This window comes from Aotus nancymaae, unplaced genomic scaffold (assembly GCF_030222135.1).
Source record: "Aotus nancymaae isolate 86718 unplaced genomic scaffold, 86718_ANA_hifiasm-v0.15.2.pri h1tg000059l, whole genome shotgun sequence".
Taxonomy (NCBI): domain Eukaryota; kingdom Metazoa; phylum Chordata; class Mammalia; order Primates; family Aotidae; genus Aotus; species Aotus nancymaae.
The window spans coordinates 60,971,058-60,996,649 of NW_026988473.1; the positions used below are offsets into that span (position 1 = coordinate 60,971,058).

General features: G+C 52.6%; 1 protein-coding gene across 3 annotated transcripts in view; it reads left to right on the top strand.

Moving 5' to 3' along the window:
• The first annotated feature begins 260 nt into the window (after nt 1-260).
• MYO7A (myosin VIIA) overlaps nt 261-25,592 on the top strand; it is an 89,764-nt gene continuing 64,432 nt past the window's right edge. For 2 of the 3 annotated variants that reach the window (XM_064365319.1, XM_064365320.1), the window contains exons 1-3: nt 5,174-5,234; nt 15,663-15,776; nt 20,662-20,814. In XM_064365319.1, coding sequence (XP_064221389.1) covers nt 5,214-5,234; nt 15,663-15,776; nt 20,662-20,814 — 288 coding nt within the window. In that variant the 5' untranslated portion in view covers nt 5,174-5,213. Of the gene's footprint in view, nt 504-2,465; nt 2,530-5,173; nt 5,235-15,662; nt 15,777-20,661; nt 20,815-25,592 lie in introns of those variants that run through there. The other variant, XM_064365318.1, reaches the window with a different exon arrangement.

Genomic DNA, 25,592 nt, shown 5'->3' on the forward strand with positions numbered 1-25,592 from the left:
GACAGGGAGCACTGAAGCCAGCCTGGAGGGCCCGGGCCCAAGTCTGGTGCATTCAGCAGCACAGCCAGAGAGAGATCCCAACCACCTGCCTCCTCATCGGTAGCCAGTGCTCTGCACAGAGCCCTGGGCAGCCTCTGGACGTTAGTCCCAGCCCCAGCACGGCCCGTCCCCCACGCTGATGTCACCACACCCAGACCTTGGAGGCCCCCTCCGGCTCCGCCTCCTGGGAGAAGGCTCTGGAGTGAGGAGGGGAGGGCAGCAGTGCTGGCTGGACAGTCGCTCTGGGCAGGAGAGAGAGGGACAGACAAGAGACACATACAGAGAGACGACAAGGAAAGGAAAGACCCAGAGGGACCCACAGCAAGCCCCAGAGCCAGACAGAGGAAGAGGGGACCTGTGTTGCAGACCGTCCTGTACCCGTGACCCCAGCTTCCCGAGGGCTCCGTGCAGGTGGCAGCTGTGCCAGGCTGACAGGTCACTGAGAGTGGGCAGCCGAGCCCCAGGTAAGGATGGGCTGCCCACTGTCCTGGGCGTTGGGAGGGGTTTGGATGTGGAGTGTTCATGGACTTGAGCTACCTTTAGAGCCTCTGCCCCACAGCCACTTGCTCCTGGAACTGGGCTTCCTGCCACTCTTGAGGGCTCAGCCACCACAGCCACTGAATGAAACTGTCCTGAGCCTGGGAAGATGGACGTGTGTCCTCTGGAGGAGGGAAGAGCCAAGGGGCATGTTATCCATCGAATCTTCTCTGAGCTGGGGCTGGGTTTAGGAGCAGAGAGGTTAGGTTAGGCAGAGAGAGAGGAGAGTCCATTCTCTCTCTCTGTGTCCTTTGCTTTCCCTCTGACATTCTTTATCTCTGTTTTTAAATAAGGCGCTTCCTTCCTCTATGCCCCAAATATCCCATCTGTGAAATGAGAGTATGAAGCCCCACCAGCCAGCGTTGTAGTGGGGAAGAGGTAAAATCAGGCACAGACAGAAATAGAAATACAGTCTATGCCCCCTGTGGTCAGTGTGAAAAGAAATTAACTTGAGGGTGGTCTAGTTCTCAGTTTTAGAAATAAAATGTGTGTTGTCATTTTAACATGTGGCCCTTGGATTCCAGGCCTTCACTGCGCTCCTCCAACCCCTGGAGCCGCGCATCTCTGGTGAAAGCGCTGGCTCTGCCCCAGGCCTTGTGGCTCATGCTGGCGTAGGGTGCTGGCTCCACAGCCTGGCATCATCTTCAGACACAGTGCCCGGCGGCAGCTGCCCGCTGGCCCTGTTGAATCCACGTCCCCACCAGGCACTCAGACTAGTTCAGGTCTTCGGAAGGACTGCTGTGTCCCAGAGCTCCAGGGCAGGGGTCAGGGCTCAGGTGTCAGGCTGTGTCGTGGGCAGAGGATCAAATGCCCGAGTGGCTCTGAATGGGCCCTTGTGAAAAATTGATGTGCATTCTAGGGGACAGGTTGGGAGGCAGAGGGGCCTCATACCAGGGCCTGTAGGCTGGGGCTGCCTTTCAAGGTCCTTCCTGAACCTATCTCTGGGCCTGGCCCTGTGCTGGACAAGGCTAGAGACAATGCTATGGCTCAGACCCTCTCCCACCGGCCACGCCCTGCCCTGGATCAACTCCCCAACGTTGGGGGCAGAGGTGGGGCAGACCCTGCCCTGACAACACAATGCATGTAGACAAGATGGGATAAAGGGGAGTATAGAGGCTCTTGGCAGCCTGGGGGTAGTCAGGGAAGGCTTCTTAGAGGAGGTACTGTCTGAACTGAGCCATGAACCATAGGTGGAAATTCACTAGTCAAAATTTCAGGTAGAAGGGCCAGGTATGCAAAGGCCAGGAGATGGCCAGAGCTGGTGTATTTCAGGAGCAGTGAGTCACTGAGGATGTCCAAGTGTAAGGGTAGGAGAGGGAGTGAGCAGTGAGAGAAAGGCGGAGGCATCAGCAGGGGCAGATGGTGCTGGGCCTTCGAAGCCATCCTGAGGGCAGTGGGTGCTCTTGAGAGGTTTCAGGCAGGGTGTACGGTGAGCAGTCATGCCCAGCCCACGACCTCCCCCTCAGTTAGGCTTGTCGTTGTCACTCACACTCCTGGGGCAGTCCCTGAGCTGAGTGCGGGAGATTAAGTCTGAGTTCTAAATTTGCTCTGGCCAGCTGTGTGACCCTGGGCAAGTCTTGGTCCCTCTCTGGGCCCCTTTGCCATAGGTCCAGTGGGGCCAGACTCGCTACTTTCTAGGAGACCTTTGGGAATCTCTGAACGACTGGGGCTGAGAGAAGAATTCAGCTGCTCTGGGTGGTGGAGCTGGTGACAGTGGCTGAGGCTCAGGTCATGTGGGCTGGGCGGTGGCCAGAGGGAGAGAAGCCAGGGAGAGTTCCTTCGAGGGAGGAGGAGTTGGGGCTTTGGGAGGAGCCCAGGTGACCCCAGCCGGGCTCAAGGCTGCCAGGGCTGGCCTGCCTGGAGGCATGACGTAGTCTCTCTTCCTGCAGAACTGTGCCTGGCCGAGTGGGCAGCAGGTGCTCCTGACTTGGGACCATGGTGATTCTTCAGCAGGTCAGTGCTCCCACCTCGTTGAGTGGCCTGTCCTCCCCATCCCATATCCCCTCATCCACATGCTTCCCCATGGGACACCCTCCCCACAGTGTTCTCTTGGAAAATTCCTACCTAGGCTTCCAAACCCAGCCCTCCAGACCCAGTCGGAAACCCATCCTTCTGATGTGCCAGCTGGTGTTTCCTTCTCTCCCTGGCTCACCCCACTGTGCAGACATGATTTGATTGACTCACATCTCTGGATGCCAGGCAGTGGAACAGCGTGTGCAAAGGCCCAGAGGTGGGAAGGTCCCTGGGGAAGGGGAGAGGAGGTTGGCAAGGCTCCTGAAGCCAGGCCAGGAAGGGCCCTGAGTCCGACTTATCATGAGGGCCTTGGGGGGCAGTGACTGGGGTGGTGACATGGCCTAAGCTGGAGACTCCTGGGGTTTTATGGGAAGAAGCAGAGCTGCTGCCTTGGGCTGAGTCCTCCAGCCCCACTTCCAACTCAGGGCTACCACAGCCTCTGACCCTCAGCCCTTCCCCGTGATCAGTCTGAGGCTCTAATGAGCTCTTGGTCTCCAGAGCAGGAGCCAGGAATGTGGGCCCTGAGCCAGGTGGGCCTGGCAGCAGGTCCTAGGGCTGTGGGCTGTGTGCTGCAGGGGCTTGGCCAGCAGCTTCCTGGTCTCCAGGGTCACCAGAGGCCGATGGCTCAGCCTTGCCTGGCTGCCCTGAGGCCGACGGCCCAGCATGTTTGCATATGTGTGCGTGTGTATGTGTCTCTGTGTGTGAGTGAGAGGCAGGCTTCAGGGCAGCATCAGGACAGGCCTTCTTCCATCCCAGGGGCTGGAGAAGACCCCCTGGAAAGCCCCTTGGCCTGAGAGCCTGCTCAAACACCCATTAGAGATGGGCAGGATCTAGGAGAGGAAAAGTCCATTCACTGAGTGTTTGTTCTGTGCCGGGGCCTGGGCCTGCGTAGCCCTCCAGGGTGTCTTCCCTCAGGGGGCCTCTGAGGCAGGCCTCTGGCTGACAGGACTTCCTCACCACCCCCGCCCCTCCTGCCCCTCTGAACGCTGACCCACCTCCAGCTGTGGGTGGCCTTTGCTGGGAGCAGGTATCTGTAGGTGAACCCCTGCTCTGCCCGCCCTCAAGCAGGAAGTACTTCCTCAGTCCTGAAAACAGCTGCTTCTTCGGTCCTGAAAAACGCCCCAGCCCTAGGGAACTCACCAGCTCTGCAGTTCCACAGGTCGAGCCCAGTGGGCTCCATCCTGGGCTTTGCTACTGATGAGTGGGAGGGCCTTGGGCATGTGACTCAGCCTTCCTGAGCCTCAGTTTCCTCACATGTAAAATGAAGATTAAAAGCCTCTTTCCCCACCGCTGCCGTTGCAAGGCTAAAATTCTAAGTGGAGCTCCATGAAAATGCTTCTTCCTTCATCTGCTTCCCCGATCTGCCCCTCTTCTCCTCTCTTCCAGCCACATCCTTCCCTGTCCTGAAAGGTCCACGGAGTGCTTGCCTGGCTAACTTCTACGCAGGCCTCCACGTGGCCTCTCTTCCTTTGGGAAGCTTCCCTACTCTGCAAACCCCAGAGCCTGGCCCACAGTCCTTCTTTCTCTGCCCACCTGGGGCCTCCCGATGAGGGACAGCCTTCGTCCTACTATTTCCCATAGGTCTTTCAGGACAGGGAAGGAACTGGCAAGAAGAGAGGAGGAAAGGGGCAGACCAGGGAAGCAGATGAAGGAAGAAGCATTTTCATGGAGCCGCACATGGCATTTTAGCCTCACAACAGCAGCTGTGGGAAAAGACGGTATTGTTTTGTTTCATTTTTGATTTGTCGCCAGGCTGGAATGCTGTGGTGCAATCTCGGCTCACTGCAACCTCTGCCTTCCAGGTTCAAGTGATTCTCTTTCCTCAGCCTCCCAAGTAGCAGGGATTACAGGAGACTGCACCACGCCCAGCTAATTTTTGTATTTTTAGTAGAGATGGGGTTTCAACATTTTGGTCAGGCTGATCTCGATTTCCTGACCTTGTGATACACCTGCCTCGGCCTCCCAAAGTGCTGGGATTATAGGCCTGAGACACCACACCGGGCCTGAAAAGAGGTTTTTAATCTGCATTTTGCATGTGAAGAAACAGGCTCAGGAAGGAGTAACGTGCCCAAGGTCCTCTCACTCATCAGCAGCAAAGCCAGGGATGGAGCCCGCTGGGTTCGGCCTGTGGAACTGCAGAGCTGGTCGGCTTCCCAGGGCTGGGGTTACAGGTGTAAGCCACTGTGCCCAGCCTACAGAAAACATCTTCAATCTACAGCAATGTAGTTTGAGTTAAGGCCAAATTAGCTTCAATAATAACTAAAAATTATGTTTCTTTATAGCTCCCTCTCTCCCCCTTATGTTGTTTGTTGTCACAAATTACATTTTTGTACATTGTGTGCCAGTTAACGTAGATTTATCACTGTGTTACGCATTTGTTTTTTAAATCACACAGAAAAAAAGAAAAAAAAGTAGTTATAGACCAAAAATACAATACTGGTTTGTTTTGTTTTGTTTTTAAGAAATGGAGTCTTACTATGTTGCCCAAGCTGGAGTGCAGTGGCTTTTCACAAGTGCCATCATGGTGTATTACAGCTTTGAACTCCCAGGCTGAAGCAGCCCTCCTGCCTCAGCCTCCCAAGTGGCTTGGAGTACAGGCACCTATTGCTGTGCCTGGTTAAATAATGGCTTTTCTATTTATCTATGTAAGTGCCTTTATCAGTTCTTTTTTTTTTTTTTTTTTTTTTTATGGCTTTGCATTACTGTCTAGTGTACTCCAATTCTTTTTGCCAATTTTGTATTGTTTTAAATTACATATAACAACATTTACCACTTAACCTTTTTTTTTTTTTTTTTTTGAGACAGAGTCTCCCTCTGTTGCACAGGCTGGAGAGCAGTGGTGTGATCTCAGCTCACTGCAACTTCCGCCTCCCAGGTTCAAGTGATTCTCCTGCCTCAGCCTCCTGAGTACCTGGGATTACAGGTCCCTGCCACCAAGCTCGGCTAATTTCTGTATTTGTAGTAGAGACAGGGTTTCACCATGTTGGTCAGGCTGGTCTCGAACTCCTGACCTCAGGTGATCTGCCTGCCTCAGCCTCCCAAGGTGCTGGAGTTACAGGTATGAGCCACCATCCCGGCCCATTTAACCACTTTTAAGTGCATAGTTTAGTGGCATTAAATACATTCATAATGTTGTGTGACCGTCACCACTATCTATTTCTGCAACTCTTTTCATCTTGTAAAATGAACATTCTATCCATTAAATAATAACTCCCCATTCCCCTTGCTCTGTCTCCTCTGGCAACCACCATTCTGCTTTCTCTTTTTGATTTTGACTACTCTAGGTATCTCACATAAGTGGAATTATACACTATTTGTCTTTTTGTGATGGCTTACTTCACTTAGCATAATATCCTCAAGGTTCATCCATGTTGTATTAATAGCACGTGTCAGAATTTACTTCCTTTTTATGGCTGAGTAATATTTTATTGTATGTTTGTACCACACATTGTTTATTCATTCATCTATTGAGGAACACTTGAGTGGTTTCCATGTTTTAGCTATTATAATTAATACTGCTTTGAACATAGATGTGCAAAGATCTCTTTGAGATTCTGCTTTTAATTCTTCTGAGTGTATATCCAGAAGTGGAATTGCTAGGCCATATGGTAATTCTCATTTTAATTTTTTAGGAACTGCCGTAGTGTTTTTCACATTTGTATTATTTCACATTCCCACCCCCAGTGCATAAGGGTTCCATTTTTTCCACATCCTTGCCAATACTTTCCTATTTTTTTTTTTTGTAATAGCCATCCTAATGGATGTGCAGTGTATCTCCTTGTGGTTTTGATTTGCATTTCCCTAATGATAAGTGATGTTGAGCTTCTTGTCTCTTTTTATGTCTTTTTTGGAGAAATGTCTATGTAAGTCCTATGCCTATGTTTGTTTGTTTTGGAGACACAGTCTCGCTCTGTCACCCAGGCTGGTGTATAGTGGTGCAATAATAGCTCACTGCAGCCTCAAACTCCTGCCTATGCCTATTTTTGAAGCGGCTTGTTTGTTTTATTGTTGTTCCATGCCTTTTAATTTTTAGGATTTTTTTTTTTTTTTTATGAGAGAAAGAAAGAAAAAGAAAAAGGGGGAGAGAGAACAGGATTCTTGCTTTATTGCCTGGGCTGGAATGCAATCTAAAAGTAGATATTAAAAACCTCTTTTATGCCGATAATTGTGCTTAACAACGGAGACAGGAAGGAATGAGGAAAGAAAATAACAAACAAACAGCCAACCGATATTTCATTTAAGTCTGTGAAATGCTATGCAAATGCTGAAGAGTGATTTACTTCCGATTATGTGGTCACTTTCAAAATAGGTGTAATGTGATACTGAGAAAAATGTATGTTCTGTGGATCTGGGGTGGAGAAATCTATAAATATTCACTGAGTTTACTTATTCCAGGTCTAAGTTCAAATCATAGATGTCACTATTAATTTTCTATGTCGTTGATCCGTCAAATATTAACAATGTGGTGTCAAAATCTCCCACTATTATGGTGTGGGAGTCCAAGTCTCTTTATAAGTCATTAAGAACTTGTCTTATGTATCTGGGTGCTCCTGTATTGGGTGCATATATATTTATAATCATTAACTCCTGTTGTTGCATTGATCCTTTTACCATTATGTAATGTCCTTCTTGTTTCTTTTAGTCTTTGTTACTATTAAAGTCTATTTTGTCAGAGACGAAAGTTACAACTCCTTTTTTTTTTTTTAACTGTCCATTTAGTTGGTGAATCTTCCTCCATCCCTTTGTTTTGAGTCTTTGTATGTTGTTGCTTGTGAAATAGATCTGGATACAGCGTACCAATGGGTTTTGACTTTTTATTCAATTTACCTGTCTGTGTCTTTGATTGGGGCATTTAATCCATTTAAATTTAGAATTAATATTAATATTTATGAGTTCAATATTGTCATTTAATGCTGTCTGGCTATTTTGCCCATTAGTTGATGTAGATTCTTCATTATAGAGATACTCTTTATGTTTTGGTAAGTTTTGGGGATGACTGATACTGGTCGTTCCTTTCTGTTTGTAGTGCTTCTTTCAGAAGCTCTTGTAAAACTGGCCTGGTGGTGATGAAATCTCTGAGTGCTTGCTTGTTCACCAAAAATTTTATTTTTCCTTCGCTTATGAAACTTAGTTTGGCGGGATATGAGATTCTGGGTTGAAAATTCTTTTCTTTGAGGATATTGAATATTGACCCTCACTCTCTTCTAGTTTGTAGGGTTTCTGGTGAGAGGTCTGCTGTAAGTCTGATAGGCTTCCCTTTATGGGTGACCTGACCTTTCTCTCTAGCTGCTCTTAGTATTTTCTCCTTTATTTCAAACCTAGTGAATCTAGCAATTATGTGTCTTGAAGTTGCTCTACTTGAGGAATATCTTTGTGGTGTTCTCTGGATTAGCTGGAGTTGAGTATTGTCCTGTCTTACTAGATTAGGAAAGTTTTCCCGAATAATATCCTGAAGAATATTTTCCAACTTGGATTCATTCTCTTCATGACATTCAGGTATACCTATCAATCGTAAATTAGGTCTTTTCACATAGTCCCATATTTCTTGGAGACTTTGCTCATTCCTTTTTACTCTTTATTCTCTAATTTTGTCTTCTCATTTCATTTCATTAAGTTGGTCTTTGACCTCTGATATCCTTTCTTCTGCTTGATCAATTCGACTGTTAAAACCTGTGCATGCTTCACGGAGTTCTCGTATTGTGTTCTTCAGTTCCATTAAGTCACTTATATTCCCCTCTAAGTTGTCTATTCTCGTTAGCATTTTGTCAAATATTTTTTCAAGGTTCTTAGTTTCTTTACATTGGGCTAGAACATGTTCTTTTAGCTCACTAAAATTCCTTATTATCCACTTTCTGAAGCCTAAATCTGTTAATAGAACACACTCGTTCTCCATCAGGCCTTGTTCTCTTATTGATGAGGAACTGTGATCACCTGTAGAGGGAGAAGCATGCTGATCTTGGGTATTCTCAGCCTGTTTATGCTGGTTTCTTCCCATCATTGTGAGTTCATCCACCTGTCATCTTTGTAATTGCCTACTTTCAAATTAGGTCTCTGAGTGGATGTCCACCTTGTTGATTCCTGGCGCTGAAATCTGAGCAACCCACTGCACCGGCCAAAACAGCGGCATTAAGACTCGTGGTGCCTTTCTGCCCGGGAATCTCTGGTCTGGCTTCCCTCTTGAGTCCCTTCTTCAATCAGGTAAATGGGCAACTCTGCCTTCCCGGAGCTCCAAAAGGGGACCCAGTCCCACTTACTCTGCACCAAGAACTGCTGTGCTGAGGCGCCAGCAAAACCACCATGCCAGCCACAAGAGTTACCCTGGCGACCCGTGGGGCTTCTCCACTGGGAATCTTCCAGTCCGTGGGTAACAAAAATTTGTCTGAAAGTGTGGCATCCTCTCGTTCTGTGTGCTTTCTCTGGGAGCTACAATCCCGTGCTGCTAGTGATCAGCCATCTTGGCTCTCTCTCCAATTTTTAGGATTCCTTATAGGGCAGGTCAACTCATGAGAAACTCCCTCAGCTTTTATTTATGTGGGAATGTCTTTATGTTTGTGAGGGATAGTTATGCCAGATATACACATTTTTCTTGACAGTTTTTTAATTCTTTCATCATTTTAAATATGCCATCCTACTGCCTTCTGGCCACCATGGTTTCTGATGAGAATTCAGCCAAGACTTATATTAAGGATATATTGTATAGAATGAGTCACCTCTCTGTTGCTGCTTTCAAGAGTCTCTGTCTTTGCCACTTGTGGAGAAGAGGCCTATTCCTCCAGCTCAGGGGTGGTTTCAGTAGCCTGTCTGGAACCAGACAAGATCAGGCTCTTAGAGCCTTGCAGGGTTTCCCCAAGGGGACCTCTTTTCAGCCGCCAGCCACCAGACCTACTTTAGGATCTCTTCCTCTCTCCTCTGATTCTCTGAGTTTGCTGTTCCCTCTTCCTGGGATGCCCTTTACCTAATGTCCGCCTAAAGAATTAAAAAACCTAGCTATCACCCCTAACATGACTCCCTTTGCTAACCATGACTGGCACTCACATAACATTTGCTCTAACAGGCAGCAATCTAGGTGCATTATGTATCTTAACCTGTTAAATCTTCACGACCACGTGGAAGCACTGTCATTTTGTCACCTGACTGATGAGGAAAGGAAGGATCATAGAGGTTGAGGAACTTGCCCAAGGTAGCACAGCTTGTGAGTGGCCGAGCTGGGATTGAAACTAAGCCATCTGACTCCAGGGTCCAGACTCTTAGCGGCCATGCTATCCTGTCTTTCCAGGGCTGATCTGCCTCTTATCTGGTGGTACCGTCCTTATCTGCATCTGGGTCTGTCTACCACACCAGGCTGGGAGCTCTGAGGACATGTCTTGTTAACAGTATCCTCTGTACTTCAGTGTGAGCCTGTACTCAGTGAAGGTTGGTTATATGGACACATGGGAGAATGCCTGGGAGCTCACCAGTAGCACTTCCTTGTGTCTGAGGTCTGGGTCCAATTCCAGTGTATTGCAGGTGGGCGGGGAGAGATAGGTGTGCTCCTTTTCGGCTTAACTGGGGGAAGGACCTCTCCTGAGATCAGTGGCCCCAAGAGGTCACAGGAAGTGAGTGGGAATCACTGATCAGTCAGCTTTGTGCTGGGAGGCAGAGCCCTGGATCTCCAAGGCTGGTACACGGAGTGGGGTAGAACTGGGCCCATCCTGGGTGGCTCTGACCCCTGTGCGAGGCATCAGGTCTTTTTCCTTGCTATACACCCCCCCACCCAGTCCCTGGCCCCCACTCTCTGCTGTTGTTCATTTATTGGAGTGGGGAGGGAATTGGCTTCCAGGATACTAGACAATGCCAAGGGCCACTAATGCAGACTGGAGACCTTGAGAAGAGAAAAAGAGGAAAGAGGGGAGGAGGACAGAGACAGGCAGGGTGAGGCGAGAAGGAGGGAATTGGAGGGAATCTCAGCGCCTGGGCCTTCCCGGCCCTGGGGATGGGATGGTGGCCTCTGGCTCACAGCCCAGCGTGGATCCATGCCTGGGCCCAGCTCTGTGTGGCTGCCAGGACACAGGAGGCCAGCTCAGGTCTTTGCAGGGAGAGCTCTGAACTATCCAGGTGTTTCAGCTGTCCTGGGGAGTGCAGGGTACCCTACACCGGGCCTCCGAGACCTCTTCTGCAGGATGGACTTAGGCTGCTATTTGACCTCGGGGGCATGGGGAGGAGGACACAGGCTCTTCAGGGGCTTTTCCCCAAACTTAGCCCAGAGGAAAATTTTTATCTGCCCTCACTCCCCAGAGGCAGCCAGGGAGCCAGAAATATTTTTGGTGCATCGCCTGTTTAGTCTTAAAAACTCCCTGAGTTTACCGTGTTCCATTCCACAACATCCTCGTGTTTCCTTTCATAGAAAACACAGCGATTTTCTCCAAAACTGCCGTCGGGGTGAGGTGCCAGGCTCCACGTTTATCCCGGGCCCCCGCCGCGGTGCCAGAGAAGCCTCCTGGAATTCCCGCGAAGTGGGGGCGTGGGGGGTTCCGCCGAGACAGAGGGGGCCGGGCTGCGCTGGCGCCCCCTCGCCGTCCCGCCCGCAGGCGTCACCTAAGCCGCGGTTGCCATGGGCCCGCGGCAGATGGCCCGGTTTAGGGTTCCGGGGCGGGCAGCGCGCGCGGGATTAGGTGAATTAGGGAGCCGGAGCAGTGCCGCCGTCGCCGTCGCCGCGCCATGGAGCCCCCCGCCGACCCCGCGGACACCGCGCGAGTCCCGCAGCCCGGCAAGTGGGCGCTGGTGCGCAGCCTGAACCAGGCATTCAAGACCTATGCCGTCCTGCCGGTGAGGCCCCGGCAGGGAGGGGAGAGGGGAGAGGGGAGGGGGAGGGCGCCCTGCCCCTGGCCTCAGTTTCCGCGCCTGTTAGAAGCTGGATGGGCCACAGACAGGGTCGCTAAGCTTCAGGGTGTGCATGGACTGCGGCCCTAGGATGCCACCTGCGGCTCTGACCTCCCCCAGTGGGAACTTGGCCGCGGCTGCCCTTTGCCGGGAGGGGAGGTTTTGCATCTGGGAAACCCAAGCCAGGCAGGCCAGGTCTGAGCAAGGGCCTCCTGCATTTGCTGGAGTCCAGAGCAGGGAGCACCTCCAGGTGCACAGAGGGACCCCAGCCTTAGTTTGTGGACTGGCTGACTGCTGGTAGAAGGAAAGCATTGCCCTCCAGTCTCCTCCCCAAACTATGCTTAGCAACTAGACACTGGCAAGGCACTTGGCTCACATTTCCCTTCTGTGAAAATGGGGGGATAAAACCAGCGTTGCAGAGTGATCATGAAGACAGCGAGGGGCAAAATGTCCTGAAACAGATTCCTTTTCACTTCAAAAACAGAGACTGACCCCAGGCCTGGTCCCAGAGGAAGGAAGAGGCAGAAAGGGCTAAGGCCCCATGGGGAATTTTTAACATTGGCCCGAGACTGGCTTGATGCCTGGGATGAAGGAGGGGAGACAGAAAGAACCACATCATGGGTCTCTCATCTTTGCATGCACTGACTCTTTCCATTTCAAGGCTGGTGGAAACTGAGGCCCGGAGAGATTGAGTGCCTAGTCCAAAGACACACAGCATTGGTGGCAAAGCTGGGACTGGAAGCCACATCTCCTGTGTGTTCACTGTGGGTGTGTGCTGGCTTTCCTTGGAGGAGGTCCCACTGGGGTTTTGGGGTACCCCTGAGAACATTTGAACAGACCCGTTCTAGGAAGTCACGACCCTGGAGCTGGGAGCCTGCATAGCTGGCGGGGCCTGGGAGACCCTCTGTCCCAGTCACATATTTGACAGGCGAGAAGCTGGGACTTGTCCCATGTTACGCAGCCACACTGAGGCATGTGCCGTGTCACAAACGAGATCTTCATTCAGAATGAGACCAAGCGAGGCACCCCTCACAGTCTGTACAGTTGTCACGGAACATGGTGTAGGAATGGGGCCAGATGCAGTGAGGGGCTGCCTGGAGCTAGCCATGAGGGTGGCAGGGGGTGGCAGGGTTCTACCTGGAGCCCGATTCCCCTTCCTCACCTCCCTCCTGCCCCGCAATGAAGCTTCATCTTCTTTCGTGGCTTCCTTCCTCCCTTCCTTCTCCCTCTGAGCCAGTGACTCCTACCCCACCCTGGTTTTGGTCCTGGCTCTGTCCTCCAGATGCAAACAATCCTGTCAGTCACTGATTTAATGAGTAACTGTGGCCAGGTTCCTTGTTTTTTTTTTGTTTGTTTGTTTGTTTTTGCCCCTCACTTTCCTCATCTATAATATGAGGATCCTAACAACCTGCCTGCATTCCGATGTCCTAAGACCCCAGAATTCTCCCTGAAGTCTCTCCCCTGCCTTGTGAAACTGTTTCCTCAAGTCTGACCTAGAGCAGAGATAGTTTGGTCACTGCCCTCTTGGTGACAGCCCTAGGTAAGAAGAGTTCTAATCACATCTGCTTGCTGTGTGGCCCCGAGTGCCTCACTCAGCTTCTCGGAATCTCCATTTCCTGCTCACATGAAGTTTTTTTGATTTTGGTTATTTTATGTTCTCTCAGGGGAAACATTTTCTGTGTGCTAGGCTCTGTACTGGGCTGGGGGATACAGGTGGCTCAGAGACACGCTTGCCTTCCAGCTGCCCTCAGCCTAAGTCTCCAGCTTGCCTTCGGAGACCCATCAGCCTTCTGGGGCAAGGACCCTCTCAGTGCTTCCTGTTTTGCACACTGAGCTGCGTGTGGGGCTGGGCCTGAGGAATGTCAGGAAAGAGCCCTGAATTTGGGGTTTGTCAGACCTAGGCTTCAGTCCTGGCTCTGCCATAAAACAGCTGTGTGACCCTGGGCACTTTTCTTGACCTCTTTGAGGAGAGAAATTGGAGACAGTCCCCTGGCCATGCGCTGTTGCCCACATGCGCTGGCTCACGCTCCTCACCTCTTCTCTCTCACTGAGGCCTGCTCTGTGCTTGGCTCTGGGGAGCCACAGATGAGAGACTCAGACCAGCCCCAACCTGGGGAGCTCCAAACCAGTGGGGAAGGGGAGCAGACCCAGTGTGGGGTGGCTGTCAGGGCTAAGCCCAGGGTCAGGGAGTGCAGCTGGGGCTTGGATCTCAAGCAGTTGTGAGGATTACATGGGGCAGTTTAGAGGGTACAGCCTGTGGAGCCCAGGCCCTCACTGAGTGCTCAGTAAACAGGAGTTCTCTTCCACTCCAAGCCTCTCCAGTTTTTCTTAATTTTTCTGGGAAGAAGCTTGGGCTTGGGACTAGCCTGACTCTATCATGTGCCAACCTCCTATTCATATAAAGAGAGCACCCACAGGGCCAGCTGTGGCTGGAAGAGGGCAGTGGTCCCATAAGACTATAATGCCATATTCTACCGTACCTTTTATGTGTATGTTTAAATATGTTTACATACACAAATATGTTCCATGGATATCAGCTGCCTGTAGTATTCAGTACAGTAGCAGGTTGTACAGGTTCGTAGCCTAGGAGTAAGCGGCTGCCCCATCCAGCCCAGGTGTGTAGTGGGCTGCACCATCCAGGTTTGTGAAGTACACTCGATGGCTCCACGATGTTTGCACAGAACTTATCTGTGATGTTAAACAATGCAGACTGTGGCTGATTCTGATGAGAACAAGAAGAGGCTGAAACACTAATGAGTTGGTCTTAGACTCACTGAGTCCAGCCTTCACTGAGAAATGTGGAAATTAAGGTTCAAAGATGTCAGCAACTCACCCAAGGCCAGGCAGGGCCTGAAACCCAGTCTCCTGACTCCTAGCCCAGAACAGATTCTGTCGGACCATTCCCATGGGTTTATTTCATTGTGATCAGTTTTATTAGCGGCAATATTTTTATTAGTGACTTGATATTAAGTTATATTCTTACTAGAATGTCTAAGTTCTCCCATACCCCTAGGGAGTTTGAGTACCACCCCAAAAAGAATACTTTTATTAGGATTGGAATAAAATCTAAACCTGTATACCAAGGCCAACAAAGGGCCTATGTGTCCTGGACCCTGCCTACTTCTCTGAGCTCCCTCTCACTCATCAGGCCCTGCCTCCTGACTGTTCCTCCCTGCTGCAGGGCCTTTGCACATGCTGCTGCCTATGCTAGGATTACTGTCCCCTGCTTTTCTCTAGGCTGGCGGCTTATAACCCTTTAGGTGTCAGCTCAGAGATTCCTTCCATGGAGCGGTTTATTGGCTCTGGGTCTAGGTTGGTTGGCTCCATCATTCTCGACCATTGGCTTTTTTGTTCCCTTGACAGCACTCACCGGTATCCAAAGTGATCGTGCTGATCTATTTGCTCAGTTGTTTGTCACCTCTAACTAGAATGTAGACCCCATAATCACGGCTCACCCCCAGCATTTAGATTAATCAGTGCTTTGTACTCAGTAGGTAGTCAATACATGTTTGTTGAATCCATCAGTGCTGAACATGGTTGTTCTCAGTCCATTTCTCTGACTTGGGGTTTTACGTTTGGCTCTCATGAGCCCTTACTGAATGAGTAGGCCCAGGCCCTGGGCCAGGTGCTGCAGGGACACAAAAGCGACTTCCTCCCCCAAGGTCAGGGCTCTCCCCACATGCCAGAAGACAACATGGCTGAACTCTTATCTACGGCCCAACATGGAGTGGTGTCCCTGTGAGGAATCCGTTATCATGATGATGATGAAAATTGGCCCTGGAGGTGAAGGAGGCTGCAGCATTCACCCACAGTCTGGGTGCCCTCTGGTGTCACCTCATGTTATACAGGGAGGAAGTGGTTTGAGTGGTCTGGTATTTCTGCCTGTACCCCAGTGAATCTGTCATACACATGTAGGCTGTAGAGCCATGGGAAGAGCTGGGCTTCGAGAGGCCTTGGCTCTCTCTGAGCCTCTGCTAACTCATCTGTAAAATGGGAACATGGCTGCTCTAGAGGAGGGATTGATGACGTTGCATAAATGCCCAGCCCAAGGCCTGCCCTGCTCCAGAAGGCTTCTAGTAAGTAAGAGTCCCCTTCTCTTCCCCCTTCTGTGGTTGGCCCAGAGCCTCTGGTGGTAGCAGAGGAATATAGGGCTGCCTGGAAGGGGCTCCGATCCCTCCCTGCTCACCTGGCCTGGGATTCTCTCTTGCCCACAGGGGGACTATGTGTGGATGGACCTGAGATCGGGGCAGGAGTTCGATGTGCCCATCGGGGCAGTGGTGAAGCTCTGCGACTCTGGGCAGATCCAAGTGGTGGACGATGAAGGCAATGTGAGTAGTCTCCTCCTTCCTCCTGCCCCATGCCTTGGGGGAAGATACAGGCTAACAGCTGCCTTGAGACAGGGAAATGATCTCAAGGAGTTGGACACAGTGCCTGTGCCCCCACTTCTGCCTCTCAGATGCCCCCCTCCATGATTCCTCACCACCCCAGCAAGAGGGAACCCCCTGCCTGCCTCAGGCTACCTGTTCTGTTTCCATAAACACCTCAGTTCACTCTGCCTGGTGTTAGAGATGTGTATGGTGGGTTGGAGTGCAGTCTAGGAACTGCTCAGACACAGGGGTGCTTTGGGGGCAGATGGACTGCATTCAAATCCTATCTCGTCCAAGTTAGCTGCTCAACCTTTGCCAAGTCTCCTTCCCTTCTGAGCCTCAGTTTCCACTTTGTAAAATGAGGATAATAATAAATATCTCACAGGGCTGTTGACCCTTAAGTGAGATCACACGTGTAGAATACCTCAATGAAGTTAGTGCTAATCTGAAAGTTAAATGAATGCCCGCAGCCTTGCTGTGCTGAGTTACCGGTGTCACATGAATCCACCGTCCACCTTGACACTGCCCCGGAAATTGATCTCACAGATTAACCCTTTATCTGTGGCCCAGAAGGAAAGGAATCCAGGAAGTGTAAGTTTGCTTGGCAGTGATGGTGGAGCCTTGGGGAGGGAAGGGGAGGTCTGAAGTCAGGGTCCTGCCCTGGAGAAGGTGGCTGGTTCATGTGAGGGCCCTTAGGGGAAACCCTGGGGCCTCTGAGCATGCGTGCACGTGTGTGTGTGGCACTGGGGATATGCAGATGGGGTGCAGAGCATGCAGGTGCAGCTTAGCAAGGATACAGAGAAGCCGGGGAGATTCAGCTCTGCCATAATGTGGGCTGTGCCCAGTGGTGTGCCAGGGGCTGGGGACATAGAATTGGACTAGTCCCTGTCTTAGCCTCCTGGACTGAGGGAGGAGAATCAAGAGAAAGAGGGTACAGGGACTTGAAACCAAGGATCTGTCGGGGATGAGGGGAGGGCCCGGGACCCTTGAGGCCAGGTACTCGACGTGGAGTGGGCAGGAGCATCCCAGATATCCCTGCAGCCCTCAGGTGCACCCCCGCCCAGGGTTTGCAAGGCCCTCTGACCCAAGTTCTGTCTTGGGACTCTCATGTCATCTGTAGAAGACAGGGAGGGAAAGAACCGTTATCCCATGAGGAAACTGAGGCACACAGAGGGACCACAGAGCCAGTCACACAGCCAGTAAGTGATGGTGCTGGGATTAGAACCCAGGACCTCTGTCTTCTATACATGAGTTTCCTGTGTCAGTGTTATCTCAGTGGCGACTTTGGGGCTCAGTTTCTGCTAATCAACTTTTTGGCCCCTGGGCTGTATCGTTCTGGAGGCTCCAGTTCTAGGACCCTCTAGGAAGCTTCTGGGAGGGTGCAGCCACAGAAGGGGAGGCACAGCCTGGCTGGCAGCACAGACAGCCTGTGAACCTGCCCAGAGCCCGCAGGGTGGGGACCAGGGACTCTGTCTGTAGGCTTGAGTTTCACCTGGGTCATGTTACATGTCAGATGGTGTCCCGTAACTCTGTGTCACCGAATCCCAAAGCTCCCCTCCCGCTTCTCCCCCACCCAGGCCCTGAGAGTAGGGGCTGCAGGAGGGGTGGGCATGACTGGCTGGCAGAGGCTGGGATTTGCATCCATAGCATTGGACCCCCAGGGGTCCAGACCCCTCCTTTACAAGCCTTTCCCACCCCCATTCTATCCCCTCCTTCCCCACTCCAGGCTGTCGTCTCTTACCCCTCTGTCCGCCCACAGACTCCCAGCAACTTGAGAGCAGAGACCAGACCAGTCCCCAGAGTTCATCGAAGGGTGTGCCCTGGGAAGGCTCTTGGCAAAGATTCACTGAGTAATGAATGAAACGTTCCAGTCCCTACTGGAACCCCAGTGTCTTGCCTTTGTCCGAGCCATTTCTGTTCCCAGATACGACCCTCCTTCCCTTCCTCTAGGGAGCACGTTCTCCCTGCTCAATCCCAGGCCAACTCTTTCCCAAAGGCATCACTGGTCCCTGAATTGACTGTGTTCCCCTCCCCCAGTTGCTGGCATTCCTTCAGGGCCAGGCCTCAGCTACTGCCCTGGTTACACTTTGGCCCCTGGTAGGTGCCTGTGGACCTTGACCTGCGGGGTGCTGGCCTCTGTTGGGAGTCTTCCCATGCAGGAGATAGTGGGAGCAGTGCAGCTCTGCCTCCTAACTGGGCAAGTCATTTTACCTCTTGAGTCTGACTCATCACTGTTAAATGGGGTCAGTGATTCTCTGTTAGGGATGTTGGAGGAGCAAGTGTAAATCAAAAGGCAGTAGAGTGACAATGGCCAGCACTGGCTGAGCATGTACTGGGCACCAGCGCTCTACAGATGTGGCAGGAGGAACCTGTCAACAAAGGGTGGTTGTGATCACATCCATCAATCCTTGTGACACCCCTGGGAAGAAGGGATCCTTGCTCTCATTCCCATTCCATAACTCAGGGTGTGGAGGCTCAGGAGGGTAAACTGATGTGCTCCGGGTCCGGGGTCATGCCATGGCTGAGCACTGTCCACCTGTGTGCTGAACTGTCATGGGGAGGGATGTGGGGACCTGAGGCTGGGGTCAAGTGGAGACAGCGGACGGCCTGCCCAGAGGCTCTGTCCCCTCCTGTCCACGCTGGGGTCTAGGATAGAGGCAGGGAGCTGGGACAGTGAGGGGGGTAGATTTTCCAATGGGATCAGCTTGTATAAGAAACAGGGTGCCTGGGAGGGAGGAATGTTCCACACGGGACTGGAAAGTCCAGGCAGGTTTCCCAACGTCAGCGCCTGCCCCCTTATCCTGGGGAGGCTGCGTGAGAGCCTGCCGTGTGCTAAAGCACTGCTGGCCCAGAAGTGCCGTGGAGTGTCAGGGAAACTGGGGTGGGGGGCCCTGCCCAGCACAGCCCCTGATCTCCCTGAGGGCCTGGGCAGGCTGCCACCCTCCTCCGAGCCTGTTTTCTCCTGTGAAGTGAGGGGGCTGGAATAGGGGACCTCTGGGATCTCTCCATGAATGACTTCTGCCTCTCATCTGAATGAGAGGTCCTGGTCCCCTGCAGTCACCAGTCAGCCATCTGTTCCATCAGAGGCTCCCTGCCCTGCCCCTGTGTGAGGCACCGTGGCCTGAGGTATGGCCCTGGGGGCAGGGTGACCACACAGGTGGAGCATGTGAGGGTGGCCAGCACTCTCAGGGGAGGCTTCAGAAAGTGGGAAACCTCTGAGCCAAGCCTCAAAGGCTGAGGAGAAAGAAGGTAGAGGGAACAGTGGAGTGAAGTCACAGAGGCCTCTGGGGGCATGGAACCCATGTTCTCTGATTAGGAAGTACCAGGGGTAGCTGGGATGGAGGCTAGGGGGTCCCTTCATCCAGCGTATGCTGGCCCTTGATGCCAGACTGAGGAGCCCGGGGAAGTCAGGGAAGGGCTGACAGCCCCAGAGTGACAGGGTCAGGAGGGTATCTGAGGAAAGGCCCAGGGGATGAGGGATTGAATGGGAGAGGTGGAGGTAAGGTGGGGACAGCAAGAGGCTTGGGCTGGGCCAGTAAGACAGTGGTCTAGATCAGGGTGTGGGCTTGAGGGTGGTAAAGAGGGCACTGCCCACTCGGCAGCCTTTTAGAGGGTTGAATGGGCAGGACTGGGTGACCTGTTGGACTGGGGTGGTGCTGGGGGGAGCTGATGTCCAGATTTGTGCTAGAGTCCAGCTGTTGGGGTTGGCTATGCCAGAGGGACCCAGAGGAGGAGCAGGTCGGGGGACATGGTGTGTGCATCACATCTGCCCAGCAAGACTCAGGGCATGAGCTGGGAGGTGGCAGAAAGGTCCCCTTTTCCCCCAAAAGGCAGGTCCTGAGGCTACTGGGTCGTGGCATTTGGGGATGGGAGGTGGCTGTGTGGCCACACTTCCCTGACAGTCTGAGATTGCGCAAAGGTGCTGGAGACCCTCTAGGGGTGGGGAGACTCCCAGTGCTCTGAGGAAGCCAGGGCTCTGCCAGTTTGTTGAAAGAGCCAGTGCACTTCCCAAATGCTCACCCATCTGCCACCGCAGCGCAGCTGAGGAACACTGCAGAGTAGGGAGAGCTGTGCAGCCAACCTGTGTCCTCCACTTCCGCTCACAGGTCCGGAGAGTTCACACCCTTTGCTCCCACAGGTCATCATCAAGCCCCAGGAAATACCTCCTGGGTGGGTCCACTTCTCCCCATCACCACTGCTACCGCTCTGCCTTCTGGCTTTCCCTTGAACATGCCAAGACTTTGCAGCCTGAGGCATTGCTTTGCTGTTCCCTGGGCCTGGAGCCTCCGCCCCCTCCCCCAATCTTTTTACAGTGGTCTTTTTCTCTTCCTTCGTGCCTCAGCTCATATGCCACCCCTTCAGAGGGGTGGCGACCACCCCATTTCAAGCAGCTGCCCCATGACTCTCCACCACATACACTTCTTGGGGTATTCTTGACACTATCTGAAATCACTTTTTAATGGCTTTTTTTTTTTTACTGGAATCTGAATTTGAGACCAAGTCTGTCTACCTTTAATTATTACCCTTTCTACTGCATCCTGCAAAGGGCCTGGGGCACTCTCATCCCCTTACTGACAGCAGTCAAGTAGGGCCAAAATCCCTGCCCTGCCCACCTCTTAGATTTTCAAGAGACTCTCCTAAGAGAAGGAGCCATCCTTGAAGGGTGGAGGTGGCTGGTATCATCCTGAAAGACTTAACCCTGTTAGAATTGATGGTGTTTGGCCCTTACCGGGGTTGGCATAGACCCCGCGCTCCCGCCCTGCACCCCGCCACCCCGTTCCTTCCCCTGCAGTGCGCAGCCTGGGCCCCGGAGAGCGCCCTGACGTTGGTCTTTGGCTCCCCGCAGGAACACTGGATCTCCCCGCAAAACGCAACACACATCAAGCCTATGCACCCCACGTCGGTCCACGGCGTGGAGGACATGATCCGCCTGGGGGACCTCAACGAGGCGGGTATCTTGCGCAACCTGCTCATCCGCTATCGGGACCACCTCATTTACGTGAGTGCAGCCCCGCCCTCCTGCCTGTCCTGCCTCCGCCCCGCCCACTTCACCACGCCCCGGCCACGCCCACCTCGCCTCCGGCCACGCCCGCTCTGCCGGGGGCCACGCCTCTTGAGACTTTGCCTGCTGTACAGCTGGACCCCGGGGCCCCTGCTGGGGCTCATTTGTTGGCAGCCGCCCGGCGAGGGGGCTCATCCTCTTAGGCCGTGGCTTGTGTGGTCTGTGGTTGGGGAGGGGAGCGGTTGGTACTACACAGTTTTCATGTGCCTCTCTAGGCCTTGAAACCACTGGGAGGCCAGGGCGGAGTCAGTGAGAGGCTTGGTGCTTTGCCCAGGCACAGGCTGGGTGTTTGCTAAGGGACCCGGACCTGCCATCAGGCCTCAGGGCCAAGAGAGGATGGATAGGGATAGATGGATATCCTTAGGAGGGTGCTAAAGGAGGGAACATGCTCTGTTCCTCCACCCCCAAACCTTGATATTCCTTGATATTAGAGACACACACACACCACTCTCCTCCCCTTCAGACTCGAGAGGACAAATAAAGACATCTCCAGACGGGACAGAGCAGATTTCAAGAGATTGAGGTCAAAGAAGAGCAAAAAAAGAAGGATCTGTGGAGATCATTTACTCTAGAGGTTCTCACACTTTTTGGTCACAGGAAGCCTTTATGTTGTTAAAAATTATTGAGGATCCCAAAGGACTTTTGCATACTGGGTTATATCTATTGATATTTGCCATATTAGAAATTAAAACTGAGACATTTAGAAACATTTATTAATTTTTTAAGAGTAACCATAATAAATCCGGTATAAGATAATATAAACAACATTTTTACTAAAAATGACTACATTTCCCAAAATAAAAAAAAAATGAGAAGAGTAGCATTGTTTTACAGGTTTTTTCAAATCTTTTTAATGTCTGGCCTAATAAAGCCACCCGGATTCTCATCTCTGCTTCACGTCCATTCTGATGTGATGTTTTGGCTGAAGTGTAGGAAGAAAATCTTGCTTCAGATGTGTAGTTGGCTTTGTGGACTTCCTGCAAGGATCTTGGACCACACTCTGAGAACTGCTGCTCTAGCCCAATAGCCCAGTTGCAGACAGGGAAACTGAGGCTCCACAAGGTTTAGCCAGGCCCAGACATGTGCCGTGCTGGGGTCACTGCCTACCTCTGACCCAGCCCCATTCTCCAGCAGCCCAAGGGCAAAGGAAACCAAGGATGTGCAACCTCCAGCAGGGAGCAGGAGGGAACCCCCCAAGGCAGGGCCAGCCTGATTATCTCAGGGCTCAGGCCAAGGGAAGGCTGGTAATAGGGGCATTACTGGGGGAGACATGGGGTCTGCAGGAGTTGTGGTTGAGCTTCTGGAGGTGGGCGAGGTTGGCTGGTAGAGTTGGCATTCAAGAGGGGGCACTGTGTGAATAGGTGCTGGAGGCAGGGCCATGCTGGCGAGTGATCAGCAGACACAGTGTCCCTCAGGTTGTCAGGACCATGAAGGGGTGCCAGGGCCCAGGCTGGAAAAGTCTCAGGGAGCCCCAGTTGTTGTCACTGAAGAATTACAGCAAGGAGCTCTCGGGGCCAGAGGTCCAGTCCCTCTCAGAAGCCCTGGAATTATGGCCCCTCAGCTGCCAGAGAGGTCCTCAGGCACTGTCTGACTCTAGGTCAGGCTCCAGAGGAGAGACTGCATGTGGGTTCTTGCCATCCATTTTTTGGGCATAGGAAGTGACTTTTGCGGGGAGCCCTCTAGCACTGATGAAGCCCCTCTCACTCTGTTCCTCAGTCAGGCCTCACCTGCACTCAGAGGGGCAGGGCATGGAGGGTACCTCCAGATGTCAGCATCACCTAGCCAGCGGGGAGGAGCTAGAACTCGAGCCCAGGGCAGGGACACCCACCTGCTGTATCTCACAAGGACCCACTGGTGTCTGCACCCCACTTCTTGGCAACCCCCTTTTTGCTCCTCTCCCTGGAAGACAAGTGGCCACTGGTGGGTCCTGGGGTTCTCTGTGGCCACTGACCCAGGCCTGGGCAGTGCGACCCTTAGATGAGCAGGGAGCCTGTCCACCTCCCTGCGGGACACTGCCAGAGCCGATGCTTTGTCATTGTCCCGATGCCAAGGTCTGAACCCAAGGCCCACTCTCCCATCAGGAGAAGGAGGAGGCAGAGTGTCCCATCTCAGGGGAGGAGCTGGGTAATATGGGAGTTTTCCTGCCAGGGCCCCTGCAGACCAGTGTGTCACCATAGCTCAGGGGCATGAAGCATGCAGGTCAACCACTGCGCAGGTAAGCTGGGCCTCACGCGAGGGAGTCGGTAGGTCAGCTGCATTGAGGAACAAAGACAAAAACAGGATTCATAAGGGAGAGGGGAGGAAAAAACTTCAGACACCGTGGGCACAGTGAATCTTGTTTGTAAAAATTAGGAGGGTGGTGAACTGACCCATGGGCGGCCTGCAGAGGATGGCTTGGATGTTACATCCTCCAGGAGGGTTTCGAAGAAAATAATTTCAGGGATTTATGGGTTCTCCAGAAAGCCCCCAAATCTGAACCATTTGCCTCATTCGAAGTTCTCACCGTAACTTTTCTGACTTCTTTTCTGGGTGAGAGGGAGGAGGCAGGGCCGTCCCCTGTGGAGGGATGGGGTAGGAGTCCAGGCAGGTGTCTAAGCTGCCTTCTCGTCCAGGATGCCTGGCCAGGAAACCAAGCTGTGGCACTTGGAAGGGCCTCAGCTCCATTAGCCCACGGGCCTTAGATTCTGTGTCTCTTGGACAGGAGAGCCATGCTCAAGAACTGCAGGATTCAAAGAGGTTTCCTTGACTCTGAGTTCATGATTCTGTGACTTGGTGGATGAGATAGGATTAGAGCAGGACTTTGAAGAAGCAACCGGGCCATCGTCCCACCCGGAAACTGTACCTGTCCCTAACTATGGCAACCGCCTGTCCCTTCATGGATTGGGTTACCCTGGGCACAGTGCATGCACTCAGGATTTCCTCTAATTACCATGGCCAGCTCACAGACTTGGGCCAGTGGATGCTCTGTCCCCAGCTGTCTGTCCTGGGCTCACCTGCCTCCAACTTCCCTGTCCCCAGGAGCCCGAGAGAGTACTCCAGGGCCACACATCAGCCCCAGGCACTCCAGAATGTGGAAAGGCCCTCAGAGAACACTTAGCAACCCTCACTGCATGGTCCCAGAGAGCAAGGACTGTCCCTGCCATGGGTGGCAGGGCTGGCGGGGACCCAGGGCTCCAAACGCTGAGCAGAGGCTGGAGCCTTCATCTGGGAGGTGGGAGGCTGGTGTCCAGTCGGCATATGGCCTTGGGGATGTCCCTGTCCCTCTCTGGCCTCAGTCTTTCCTCAAGCACAGCAGAGAGACTACATGGAGTGGGCACCTCTATGACTCTGGGAAGGCCTGTGGGTCCCAGGATGTGTTCTCCATGGCATGCTAAATGCCAGTGAACTCCCCAGAGCTGACAGGCCTGGGCACTTCCTGGAGGAGGTGAAATTGATTCCTGCTGCATCTCTGTGGCCTCAGAGAGGCTGCATGAGCTCCTCCTGGGGACCCCTAGGGACCACATATGCTGTATCCCTGGTTTGGGGAAAGTCCTCTCTCCCCACCAAACCTGTAGCTCCACAGGTCAGGTTTTGCTAGTAGAGATTTGGACAAGAGGTCTGGGCATTCATTCTCTGCCAACCTCAACCCTTAGAGGCAGAGAGAGAGGCCAGAGGGTGCAGGGAGCAGTGCTAAGACCTTGGAGGGCCAATGGGCGCTGAGGCCTGGAGAGGGCCAGGGTCTTGTTGCCAGTGGTGGCCAGCCTCCTCTTCCGGAGACCCCGGCTGCTGGCTCTCCTGGTCCCATGGGTGCATTCCTGGGGTTTGGGGAAGCCCAGGTGGAGAGGCCAGAGCTGGGGCACTGGTGCCAGGGTTTCTCATTCATCCCTCTACTCCCCATACATCTGCTGTGTGACCTTGGCAAGTCTCCCCACTTCCTGGAGGCTCACTTCTCTCATCTGCAAAGGGAGGATATGACCTCTATGGGCCTTCAGAGGAGTAAAAGGGGTGACAGAGTGGTAACTGCAAAGTTCTGGGCCCAAGAGGGCTTGCCCTTGCCCTCACCCTCGCCCTTGCCCTCGCCCTCACCCTCGCCCTTGCCCTCGCCCTCACCCTCTTGCTGGAGAGAATCTTCCTTACTGAGGAAAGAGGCCTTGTTTCTATTATTTATTTTGTAGTTAGAGATGTAGCTAGGTAGATACATACATACATATATACAAAATTATTCATTTTTTTCTGCACAGATGGCAGCATCCCTCCATGCTGCTCTGTGATTTTCCACTGGCTGCCTCCCGGCCACCGTTCCCGTCAGCATGGCTGGGGCTGCCTCAGTGCTGCAGACAGGCCTGTCCCCCTTGCTGCCTTCCCTGCTGGTTGCTGTGGCTGCCAGTGGATGCTGTTCCCCCAGTACTTCCCCGCCCATGGAGGTAGTTGCTCTTTCGGCCACTCAGCAAACATTGCTGAGCATCTCCTATGTCCCGTGCATGGTGCTAGGCCTTGGGAGAAGGAGGCCTTGAACTGGGGCTGTAGAGGAGTCAGGTGGGCACACTGAAGACCTGTGGGTTTGATGATTGTACAGGAAGGTGCCTGGTTTCCTGGAGGAGGCGTCATCTCAGCTTGGAACTGAAGGATGAGAAGGAATTATCTGGGTGAAGGGGTAGGGGTAGTGTGTCCCTGGTCTGAGATGGCAGGGATGGAGTGTGATGCTTTTAACTGAAAGTTGCATATGACCAGAGCCT